The 13,610-nt window shown below is 37.1% G+C and overlaps 1 protein-coding gene across 1 annotated transcript in view; it reads right to left on the bottom strand.

The window, feature by feature from the left end:
- LOC123556538 (uncharacterized) overlaps positions 1–13,610 on the bottom strand; it is a 155,083-nt gene that overhangs the window by 123,129 nt on the left and 18,344 nt on the right. The window contains exons 4-6 of the mRNA XM_053544445.1: positions 9,178–9,310; positions 8,426–8,558; positions 2,168–2,302 (exon numbers count right to left, since the gene is read on the bottom strand). Of these exons, the coding sequence (XP_053400420.1) occupies positions 2,168–2,302; positions 8,426–8,558; positions 9,178–9,310 (401 nt within the window). The remainder of the gene's footprint in view (positions 1–2,167; positions 2,303–8,425; positions 8,559–9,177; positions 9,311–13,610) is intronic.

A 13,610-nucleotide genomic window follows, 5' to 3' on the forward strand; every position in this document is an offset into this window, starting at 1 on the left:
AATGATAAAGTTTGCATATTTGAGAATGCAGGGACTCCATTTCAAGAAAATATAACTATATATTTGTATTGCAAATAATGATTACATATAATAGAGTTCTGCTTATACTGGTGCTAGGAGTATGAGGGATATTGAACCTTTAATTATCTTTCATGAACTGAGTCTGCTATTATTTTGTTTGGTTGTGTTTCACATTTCCAAAGAACTTTCGTTGAAGATTTTATTAAATACCACAACAACAGTTTTTAGGTGAAGTTAGCTGACAAAAAACGTTTCCCCATATTTGGACTCAATGTTACATTTTCTGGTCCTTTCGGATCATGGAATCTATTCAATGTTCATGCAAGGTAATAATTCCACTTAAACTGGTGCTTAGGGTTTTGTACATTTCATTACCTTTCATGAACAGATTCAATCAAATCAAGTGCTGTGTTATCATTTAGTTTGGCTATGTTCTATGCTGCAAAAAGCTCATATTAAAAACCTTATTTTTTATCAAATGTTGGAAGCATTATATTTTTAGTTACTGTAGATCTTCATGTGATCTGTCTGCTTCTGAACAATAAACATATTAAGAAAATGATATTGCAAGAAAATGGCAACAATTTTGGTAGAACCACTGACCTTCCACATGGTAACTGCATGGAATTCACATGTCACAGAATTCAACATCAGGCAAGACTCCATCCCAAAGCAGTTAGTGCAAAATCATTTAAAACAGCAATGTTACCACTTGGTTAAATACCATTGTTTTATTTAAGTGAGATTCATCAACAGTATTTCAGAAATGCTAGGGCAAGCACCTAGCTGGTGTTTTTGGTTTCTGTACCAGTAAGCCAAATACTTTTTGAGATGTGCGGCACAAGCTTTTAGACCCCTAATGTATATTTTTGAATAAGTCAAGGGCCATAATTCTGGTTTTGCCGAGTGAAATCCAGAACAAAAATCTGGTGCAAAAATTCACATACTGAATAATACTTCCTTCATGATCAAAGGTAAAATATTTTCAAGATACATGCAACACAAACTTTTATGCACTTAGTGTGTTTTTTTCACTAAGTCAAGGACCATAACTCTTGTCTTACTGAGTGAAATCCCAAACAGAACATCATGTGCACTACTTTACAGTCATGCTCTAAAAAAAACCCTCAAACATTTTATGACTCACAAAAACCTAAAAAGCACAACTTCACATGCTGTATGATATTACAATTATGTTGTGTGACCCTGTCAAAACCTTTTAGACTTGTGCCATTCAAATTTTTAATGCCCTTTTTATGCGTATTTTTGCCTAGGCAAGGGCCATAATATGGTCTGGCTGAGTGAAATCTCAAACAAATCCCCAGGAGCAGAACTTCACATGCAAAATAATATTCCGACTAGAAGGTGTTTTTGTCACAAAAACATGTCTACCCCCTATGTATACCTTTAGCTCTGGTGGCCATTTTGTGCAGCTAAGCAGAACGTGTTGGCGATATGCAAAACTAGGCTTGATACTGATCACTCTTAGGAAGTTTCATCGCAATCTGTCCAGATGTTTAACCTGTGAAGGACGGACAAGATTTTTCTATTTTTAGCTCTGGTGCACATTTTGTGAAGTGAAGCGGAACATGCCAGCGATATGCACAACTAGGCTTGGTACTGATCACTCCTGTGAAGTTTTGCCAAAATCCAGCAGCAGTTTCACCTGTGAAAGCCAGATGAGCTTAATGCAGACATATGGATGGACAGACAGACGGTTAAGGCAAAAACAATATGTCTCCCTAATGTATGGGGGAGACATAATAATGTTTCATAATCCTAGATCAGATATATTTTACATACGTGCGACATATATTTTTGGCTCTTTTTATGCATTTTTTTTTGACTAAGTAAAGGGTCTGGCAGTGTGACATTCCAATTAAAACACCAGATACGCAACTTCACATGCTAAATGTTAATCCTGTGAGGTTTGATGACTCTGGGTCATATACTTTTTGAGATATGGACAAAACATATTAAAACCATTTTAAGACAGATGGAAGGACGGACGGACAGACAGACATGGACAACTCTGTGTCCAAAGCAAGGGGGTTGCGGGGAGCTCAAAAATAAATAAATGACATAACATCTTTATGATAATTTCATACGTATGTACCATTTACTGTGACATGATTCATATGTTCACCTGAACTCCAGCTAGAGTTTTCCAGTCGGGGCTAAGAAAGAACCGAATCCCTTCAAGACTTCCATCGTTGAATAACGAGAACACAAACAGAACTGGCAGGCCAATGTAGGGGTATGGTGCTGTCAAATACATAACCTGCAAAACATACACATCCAAAGTCAGAACAAAAATATTAAGTACATATACTTTACAAACTTATTTTTTTTTAAAAATCTATTTTACAAAGTCTATTCCACATAATGGACATTAAAGCTGTAATAGAGTATCTAAAATAATTCTGCGTTTGGAACTTGATCATTAAATTTACTTGCAAATGATACATAACTTTATTCGACATACAATTTATGATAATACAATCTAACATGTATTAAGCAGCCAACAAAGGGAGAGATCAATTCAGCTGCTTAATACAGCTACAAATTGAAACTCGAGATGCTTTTGAGAAAAGCGCATGTCTCCCACAACTGCTTAATCATCTGAACAGTAGTATATGAGTCAACCATGCACCAAGACCTCAACTGCCTTATCAGACTTTGAGTGCTTTGATTATCAAAAACAAGTTTCAAGGGCTATAATTCCGAAAAGCCTGAGCCGATTTGGCTAGTTTGACTTACTGGCAAACCCATTTTGTTCAAGTTTGGTGAAGATCAGATGAGAAATGTTCAACTTAGAGTTCGGACAAGCTTTGTGACAGACACACACACACACACAGATTTCCACACCACTGTGTGTTGGGAGACATAATTACAACTAAATGTGGATTTGGGAAGTTAGCTGACTGGCTGTTTAAGACAGGTGACTGCTAAGACAGTTTCAACTGTATTCATATCAAATTCTAGGAGTTAATGGAAACATAAAAATCATTCAAATTTTTTGTCCCTACATAAAGTATACTAAACACAGATCTATAGATTGAATTAAAAACATTGCAAATTGTACAAGTAGTGTACAAATAGAAGGCTTATAGTGCGAACTTGTATGTACTAATTCATGTACATGCAATCATAAATACGAGAAAATGTACAGCATTCCAATTAGATATACAGTAGAAACATAATTATGACCATCCCAGAATTAAGACCAAGCCGGTAATATGACAGATTTTTCAAAGAACGAAATAATTTTTTCTAAAATGTACCCCGGAAGTTGAAGGTTCTTCAGCCGAAGCATTCTTCAGTCATTATTTTCAGTCTCAAGGTCACTGTGTTTCTGACATTACCTACTGACCCCGAAAACAATAGATGTCTTTTACTGACAATCATCCTATGATGTTAAACAACTATAGGCCAAAGCATTCTTCAGTTATTGAGCAGACACCGTCCTCAGTATCAAAGTCACTGTGACCTTGACCTTTGATCTACTGACTTCAAAAACTACAGGGGTCATTTACTGACTACAAGCAATCATCCCATGAAGCATTCTTGTTATTGATCAATGATCGATTTCAGTTTAAAAGTCACAATGACCTTGACCTTCACTGTGGCCTCTAGAGTGTTCATAAGCTTTTTCTTTGATCTGGCCTACTGACCTAGTTTTTGAACCACATGACCCAGATTCAAATTTGACCTAGAGATCATCAAGACAAACATTCTGACCAAATTTTTTTAAGATTGAGTCACAACTGTGGCCTCTTGAGTGTTCACAAGCTTTTCCTTTGATCTAACCTACTGACCTAGTGTTTAAGCCCATATGACCCAGTTTCGAAACTAACCTAGAAATCATCAAGATAAACATTCTGGCCAAGAATCATTTATTTTATTTATTTATTTGGGTTTTACGGTGCACCAACACAGTATAGGTTATATGGCGCCAAACAGGACTACAAAAGAATCATAAAGATTGGGTCACAACTGTGGCCTCTAGAGTGTTCATAAGCTTTTCCTTTGATTTGACCAGCTGACCTAGTTTTTGACCCCACATGACCCAAATTCTAACATGACCTATGAATTATCAAGACAAACATTCTGATTAATTCTCATGAGTTTCAAACTTAAATTGTGGTCTCTAGAGTTTTGATAAGATTTTCCTTTGACCTGGCCTAGTGACCTAGTTTTTGACCCCTCATAACCTGGTTACGAAATTGACCTAGAAATCACCAAGAAAAACATTCTGACAAAGTTTCATTAAGATTGAGTCAAAATTGTGGCCTCTAAAGTGTTCAAAAGCTTTTCCTTTGATTTGACAGGGTGACCTAGTTTTTGAACGCACATGACCCAGTTTCAAACTTGACCTAGAGATCATCAAGACAATCATTCTGACCAAGTTTCATAAATATTGCGTCACAACTGTGGCCTCTAGAATGTTCACAAGCTTTTCCTTTGATCTGGCCTACTGATCTAGCTTCTGACCCAACATGACCCAGTTTCAAACCTGACCTAGAAATCATCAAGACAAACATTCTGACCAAGTTTCATAAAGATTGAGTCAAAATTGTGGCCTCTAGAGTGTTCACAAGTGTTTCCTTTGATCTGGCCTACTGACCTAGTTTTTGATCCCACATGACCTAGTTTCAAACTTGACCTAGAGATCATCAAGACTATCATTCTGACCAAGTTTCACAAAGATTGGGTCACAAATGTGGCCTCTAAAGTGTTCACAAGGCAAATGCTGACGGACAACGCACGACTCCTGATGCATGACAGACGCCGGACAATGACTGATCACAATAGCTCACCTTGAGCACTTTGTGCTCTGGTGAGGTAAAAATTGAGACAGGACCTTGCAATGATGTTAGAGAACAAGACTGATAAAGATCCATTATGCAGTTCATAAAAAATCATCTAAAAGCTTCTGTCTTTTTTTTTTAACTCTAGTGGCCCCTACATGGGGCTAAGAGCCTCCAACTGAAAAAAAAATTGAGAGGGGACCTTACTATCATGCAATACACAAAGTTTGACGAAAATCCATCATGCGGCTCATGGAAATAAGTCATTAAAAGGATTTTCTAATATTAGCTTCAGTAGCCCCTAAAAGGTACAAATTGTCACAATTTGAACAGAAATTGTGAGAGAACCTAATAATGATGCCACAGACTAAGTTTGCTGAAGAATCATCAAGCAGTTCAAGACGAGGTTGTTTAAAGGTATTTTTGTTTTTAGCTCTAGTGGCTCTTAAAAGGGGTCACAGGAAACCATTTGAACAAACATTTGGAGAAGACCATGCCAAAATGCTACAAACCAAGTTTGGTGTAATTCTGATCAGAAGTTTCAGAGCAAAAGATATTTTTGTAAATTGTGAAAGATGGATGCCAGACATCTGACCATCCACATATACTAATAGATCGCCTTTAAGCTTCAGTTAAGGTGAGTTTACCAATATGTGTGGTGGTACTGTTACATAGATGTATAAAATAACTCATTATCGATGTCTGTTTCACCTTTAGGCATGCACACAAAGCAAAGCTAGTAAACATACCAAACTGCGATGTGTATCACTACATCTACCTTATCAAAGAAATTAGGTCCATAAATGAGACATCCAAGGACATACCAAACAGGAAATGCATAAAAGAAGCTTTATCCATACATAATATTCGAATATTCGTTCATTACATGAATATTCGAATACTGTTTCACTATCTGAATATTCGGAAAAAAATATAAGATCATGAACAAGAGATCACAGAGTGATCTTGGCGCCCACCAATGTGCCATTTTTGAGTGTTCCAAATTTCAAGATTTATTGACTAGCTCAAGGTCAAATTTCATTTCCGTACACAACACTGCATGTGGTCCAAATTTGAAAGCTGTAGCTTGAGAAATGTGAAAGAAGGTCAATAGATCAATTTCAAGGACAAAGTTCTTTGTACACAAAACTATGCATGTGCATCAAGTTTGAAGGCTGTAGTTTGAGAAATTTGAAGTAGGTCACTGGGTCAATCTTAAAGTCAAAGTTATATTCCGGTACACAAAACTATGCAAGTGGTCCAAATTTGAAGGCTGTAGCTTGAGAAATGTGAAAGTAGGTCACTAGATCAAAATCAAGGTCAAATTACACTTCAGAACACAAATCTATGCATGTGGTCCAAATTTAAAGCCTTCACAAAAATGTGAAAGTAGGTCACTAGGTCAATGTCAAGGTCAAAGTTTGTTTCAGTACACAATCCTATGCATTTGGTCTAAATTTGAAGCCTGTAGCTACAGAAATGTGAAAGTAGGTCACTAGGTCAATCTTAAGGTCAAAGTTCATTTCGGTACACAAAACTATGCAAGTGGTCCAAATTTGAAGGCTGTAGCTCGAGAAATGTGAAAGTAGGTCACTAGGTCAAAATCAAGGTCAAATTTTATTTCGGAACACAGAACTATGCATGTGGTCCAAATTTGAAGCCAGTACCTTCAAAAATGTGAAAGTATGTCACTAGGTCAATGTCAAGGTCAAAGTTTTTTTCAGTGCACAAAACTATGCATGTGGTCCAAATTTGAAGGCTGTAGCTACAGAAATGTGAAAGTAGGTCACTAGGTCAAAATCAAGGTCAACTCATGTCAAGGTTCATCTTGCCACTCAAAACCATACATGTGGTCCATATTTGAATGTTGTAGGTTATTGACAAGAAGATTTTAAAAGCTTTTCCCTATATAAGTCTATATGAACCATGTGACCATATAGAAATAAACAAAGGGCCATAACTCACTAAAAAATTGTTGAACCAGTCTGATTTTCAGGGGGACACAACTAGGGTACCAATACATCATTCTGACAAAGTTTGGTCAAAATCCACCTGGTAGTTTCTGAGGAGATGCGATAATGAGAAATTGTTAACGGACGGAAGGACGGACGACGGACGACGGACGCAGAGTGATTTGAATAGCCCACCATCTGATGATGGTGGGCTAAAAATAAATAAAAGCCGATGAAAAAATCGAACATATAACTAACATAACAGGGAAGAATATAACTTTACCTGTTCTACAGTTTTATCTATACATGAGGCAGGCTTAAGGTAGCTCTGCACGTTTGGATCAAAATCTTTTATACAATGTAGGCTTTGATAAAAGCCTGATTTTCCAAAACTTCACAATACGCTTAGAAAATTCAGCAAATAAAAAAGATAGGGTTGTGTGCAGAACTACCTTGAATACAAACCAATAAAAGTAAATATACCAAACAATGCTGTATCTATCAAAACAATTTTACCTTTGGAGCTAAGGTCAATTACTAGACAGGCATACACACATACCAAGGCACAAAAACATGCCAAATGGTATTTATACAAGCAAATTCGATGAATTGGAATCCCCCGCCGAAAGGGTCAGAGGTGAGGAATGGCAAAAAAATATATCCAGCAAAAAGTTAAGAATGTTACCAAGAAGCAAATAATTTCATTAGTCAAAATCAAATTAATAGAAAATGAATGGTTTGTTTGGGGGGGGGGGGGGGGGGGGGGGGGAGGATACAACAGTTTACATGTTGATTATAAATATTGATAGAAAATGAAAAATGAAAAAAAAAAAAATTAAAAAAAAAAAAATTGGGGGGGGGGGGGGGGGGGGGGGGAGTGACCAAGGTAAGGTGGCGACCAGGTGTAGGTACACAACATCACATGTTTATAATAAATGTTCATGGAAAAGAATGAAAGAAGTTTAATGAAATTCTTCCCATTGGTTGGTTTGTTATGTACATGTGGATTTTTAAACAATTAAAGGGCAATAACTATATGGAAAATTGACCAATCGAAAAAAAAACTTGAAGGGCATCATCGCAGTATCTTGGTTCATGTCTATTTCAAGTTTGATGAAATTCTACCTGCTAGTTACTGAGAAATGGCTGCAGACGGACATTTTTCATTAAATCAAGGGCAATAACTCTGAGGGAAATTGACCTATAAAAAAAAAAACTTGACGGGCATCAGCGCAGTATCTTGGTTCATGTCTGTTTCAAGTTTGATGAAATTCTACCTGCTTGTTACTGAGAAATGGCTGCAGACGGACATTTTTCATTAAATCAAGGGCAATAACTCTGAGGGAAATTGACCAATCAAAAAAAAAACTTGACGGGCATCATCGCAGTATGTTGGTTCATGTTTATTTCAAGTTTCATGAAATTCTACCAAGTAGTTACTGAGAAATGGCTGCGGACAGACGGACGGACGGACTGACGGACGGACAACGCCATTTCAATACCCCCCTCCCGATTTCATCGGCGGGGGATAATAACTCTACCTACTTCACAGAAGCAGTTTTATATCACAAGACAGACACACCCACACACAAGCCAAAGACAGTAACTTCACCAAACAGGGAAGAAAATAACTTAACCTACCTTACCGATGGAGCTAGGTCCATGCAAGAGAGAGGCATACACACAGACCCAGGCAAGCAAAAGACAGAGCACTATATACCAAACAGGAAATCCAAACTCTGACGCTGAACCGGGAAAATTCAAAACATTTGAACTGAAATAGAAAGCAAGAAAATTTATCACCAGTTTAAAATATTTTAGGCTTTCAGGCTTCCATATAGACAATTTCTATGCACAACATGTACACTCAATTGTTTAGTAAAAATAGAGTAGGGTTTGGAAATAGGCAGCTTGTCCTTTTGGATATCTATTTCTATGGTCCATAGTCTTTTCTTTATTAAACATTACATGTCATTACTTATATGTATATTATTGTGTGTTTAACATATTTCTCCAGTTGTTCAAGATGTTACAACACTCATCCCAAAATATTACGAAAAAAATATATGAAAAGCTGCTGTATTTCAAAAAAAGATGTAGTTTTATCAATTCTTATTACATGAAGTATGGAAGACATTATGGAAAAAATATTTTTTTACAAAAATGTTTCAATTGATATTTTCTACAAACATGGACAGAGGAAGTACATGTGATATCAGACAGAATTTGTTGTTCCAAAAACAATGTTCTTGGAAGTATCTTTTACCTGTTCCAAACAATCTCGTATTCTTTTTATGAAAAAAACGTCTATGAGGCATGCAAAAAAATATAAAATATTAACTAGGGGGAGGTATCAAACACATTATTTAAATTTATGAATGAAACAAACCTACTAGAAATACTGAATGGTCCATGTATATTGCAAGGAATGCGGAGTTCTCTCCCCTGCACTGACGTCTGCTACACTATCATACTGAGGTAGATTGGTTTGAAAGAGGTAGATACTATCTGACTCTAACACTTCTTCTGCAAAATATATGGACATGTATCTGAAATACTGAGTGGCCATTCTTCCATCATCAAACCGAAACAGACTGGGTTGAAAGAGGTTGATAATATATTACTGTAACATATCCTCTGCATAGCATACAGAAATATATTTGAAATACTGAGTGGCATTTGTTCCATCATCACACAGAGGTAAACTGGTTTGGAAAAGGTAAATTCTAACTTACTGTTTGGTTTCTAAAAATATATCAAAATATATCTGATGGCTAATGGTCTAATCTATCTATACTGATCAGTCATTCACTGCTTTGACTCTGTACTACTGGCCTGCAGTAAAAAGACTGTTCCACAGACAAAGGGCTTGAACAAAGAGTTGAATGCATTACCCAAGCAGTAATAGATTACAGTTCTCCTAGGGCAATGTGCTTTCATTAGATGAACAGACCACTACTGGATCCTGTCAAAGACTGACCTATTATTAATCATTAGGCAATCTAAGCAATACTGGTCTAAAGTAATAACAAGAGGGCCATGAAGTCCCAGTATCACTCACCTGACCTACTGACCTAAAGATCATCAAGATTAACATTCTGACGAAGTTTCATTAAGATATGGTCAAAAATGTGACCTAGAAAGTGTTAAATAGCTATTCCTTTGACTTGACTCTGTGACCTAGCTTTTGACCCCACATGACCAAGATTCGAACTTGACCTAAAGATCACCAAGATTAGCATTCTGACTAAGTTTCATGAAGATACAGTCATAACTGTGACCTCTAGAGTGTTTACAAGCTTTTCCTTTGAATGACCTAGTGACCTAGTTTTTGAACCTACCTGACCCAGATTTGAACTTGACCTATAGATAATCAAGCTTAATGTTCTGACCAAGTTTCATTAAGATACGGTCATAAATGTGGCCTCTACAGTGTAAACTAGCTTTTCCTTTGATTTGACCTTGTGACCTAGATTTTGACCGCACATGACCAAGATTCGAACTTGACCTATAGATAATCAAGATTAACATTCTGACCAAGTTTCATGAAGATACAGTCTTAAATGGGGCCTCTACAGTGTTAACAAGTTTTTCCTTTGATTTGACCTGGTGACCTAGTTTTTGACCCAAGATGACCCAATATCGAATTCATCCAAGATTTTATTGAGGGTAACATTCTGACCAAGTTTCATTAAGATTGGACCAAATATGTGACCTCTAGAGTGTTAACAAGCTTTTCATTTGATCTGACCTGGTGACCTAGTTTTTTGATCCCAGAAGACCCAATATCAAACTCGTCCAAGATTTTATTTAGGGTAACATTCTGACAAAGTTTCATTAAGATTGGGCCAAAATTGTGACCTCTAGAGTGTTAACAGTCAAATTTTTGACGACGACGCTGCTGCCGCCGCCACCGAACACAGGGCGATCACAAAAGCTCACCTTGAGCACTTTGTGCTCAGGTGAGCTAAAAAATGCTTAACCATAACTATACATATAGGTTCAAAGCAAGCCTACTTTTAATATTTCACCCACAAAATACTTGCTTTAATTTACTGGTTAAAGTTGTATTCAAATTTGACTTTTTGAAACAGCACTACTAAGAAACAAGACGGCCATGAAGGCTCTGTATCGCTCACCTGACCTTCTGACCTAAAGATCATAAAGATTAACATTCTGACCAAGTTTCATTAAGATATGGTCATAAATGTGGCCTCAGGAGTGTTAACAAGTTTTTTCCTTTGATTTGACCTAGTGACCTTGTTTTTCACCCCACCTGACCCAGATTTGAACTTGACCTAAAGATCATCAAGATTAACATTTTGACCAAGTTTCATCACGATATGGTCATAAATGTGGCCTCAGGAGTGTTAACCAGCTTTTCCTTTCATTTGACCTGGTGACCTAGTTTTTGACCCCACATGACCCAGATTCAACCTTGACCTAAAGATCATCAAGATTAACATTCTGACTAAGTTTCATGAAGATACAGTCATAAATGTGATCTCTAGAGTGTTAACAAGCTTTTCCTTTAATTTGACCTCGAGACCTAGTTTTTCAACTCACCTGACCCAGATTCAAATTTGACCTAAAGATCATCAAGATAAACATTCTGACCAAGTTTCATTAAATATGGTCATACATGTGGCCTCAGAGTGTTAAATAGCTTTTCCTTTGATTTGACATAGTGACCTAGTTCTTAACCCTGCATGACCCAGACTTGAACTTGACCTAAAGATCATCAAGATTAACAATCTGACTAAGTTTCATAAAGATACAGTCATAATTGTGGCCTCTAGAGTGTTAACAAGCTTTACCTTTGATTTGACCTAGTGACCTAGTTTTTCATCCCACCTGACCCAGATTTGAATCTGACCATTAGATCATCAAGATTAACATTCTGACCAAGTTTCATTAAGATAAGTCATAAATGTGGCCTCTGGAATGTTAGCTAGCTTTTCCTTTGATTTGACCTGGTGACCTAGTTTTTGACCCCACATGACCAAGATTCAAACTGGACCTAAAGATCATTAAAGATCATCAAGATTAACATTCTGATGAAGTTTCATGAAGATACAGTCATAAATGTGGCCTCTGCAGTGCTAACAAGCTTTTTCTTTGATTTGACCTGGTGACCTAGTTTTTGACCCCAGATGACCCAATAGCGAACTCGTCCAAGATTTTATTGAGGGTAACATTCTGACCAAGTTTCATTAAGACTGGGCCAAAATTATGACCTCTAGAGTGTTAACAGTCAAATTGTTGACGATGCCGCCGATGCCGATGGACGGACGACGGACACAGGGTGATCACAAAAGCTCACCTTTGAGCACTTCGTGCTCAGGTGAGCTAAAAATGGTGTAACTGGTCAATGTTTTAGCAGCATATTGCCTGCCTCAGGTTGTAAGTGTTTGCTTTCAGCTTGATCATTTGTTTATTTGTTTTGGATTTAAGTACTGTTTTTCAAAAGTAATATAGTTAGGTAAATGCCAGCTGTGTTCCTGGATTATGTACCACTATCTATATTTTATCCACAAGTAACAGAGGTGGAGGACACAGTTTTGATTAAATTGTATTCTATCATATTACTGTTTAGAACACATGCCTCACCCGGCAATCAAACACATGACTCAATGATCTATAAATCTGGGCCCTCCCTATGTGGGCAGCTTAGGTTGATCTTTGCCTTACTCAATTGCTATGGTGACCACACCTGGGTTATTATTTGCAGAAAAGCTTGATGTAAAGCTGTTGCCAACATTATCAGGTGAATGTGAACACAGCTGAGTGAAAAACAACGTTAGGGCTTTGCAACCAGAAAGGATCCAAATCAGTGCACATCCATAGTTTATCCCCACATTCATATTGTTCCTTTATCAATTTCAGCACTTGTATTTAACTGATTAGCAAATAGTTTGATCCAGATCAGACTACATGTTTGTACAGGCTGATCTGGATCCATACAGGTTGCCACGCCCTAATGCTGGTTTTCACACAATTGCTCTCAATCTTGATTTTTTTTCAATAATCATTATGTGCATTGTAAAGTTGATACTGCAATAAACATATTCTTTAATATGTGTAAACAAGACGGCCATGAAGGCCCTGTATCGCTCACCTGACCTACTGACCTAAAGATCATCAAGATTAACATGACAGAATGATATGGTCATAAATGTGGCCTCTAGAGTGTGCACTAGTTTTTCCTTTAATTTGACATAGAGATAGTTTTTGACCCCAAATGACCCAGATTCGATCTTGACCTAAGGATCATCAAGATTCACATTCTGACCATGTTTCATGAAGATACAGTCATAAATGTGGCTTCTAGACTGTTAACAAGCTTTACTTTTGATTTGACCTGGTGACCCAGTTTTTGACCCCACCTGACCCAAACTGAAACCTAAAGATCTTCAAGATTAACAGTCCGACCAAGTTTCATTAAGATGTGGTCATAAACGCGGCCTCTAGAGTGTTAACAAGCTTTTCCTTTGATTTGACCTGGTGACCTAGTTTTTGACCCCACATGACCCAGATTCAAACTTGACCTAAAGATCATCAAGGTTAGCATTCTGATCATGAAGATACAGTTATCGGTGCTTCCGAGGGATCTACTTTCCAGATTTTATAAATGTGGCCTCTAGAGTATTAACAAGCTTTTCCTTTGATTTGACCTGGTGACCTAGTTTTTGACCCCATCTGACCCACATTTAATCCTGACCTAAAGATCATCAAAATTAACATTCTGACCAAATTTCAAAAAGATATGGTTATAAATTTGGTCTCTATAGTGTTAACTAGCTTTCCTTTGATTTGACCTGGTGAC

Source organism: Mercenaria mercenaria, chromosome 5 (genome assembly GCF_021730395.1).
Source record: "Mercenaria mercenaria strain notata chromosome 5, MADL_Memer_1, whole genome shotgun sequence".
Taxonomy (NCBI): Eukaryota; Metazoa; Mollusca; class Bivalvia; order Venerida; family Veneridae; genus Mercenaria; species Mercenaria mercenaria.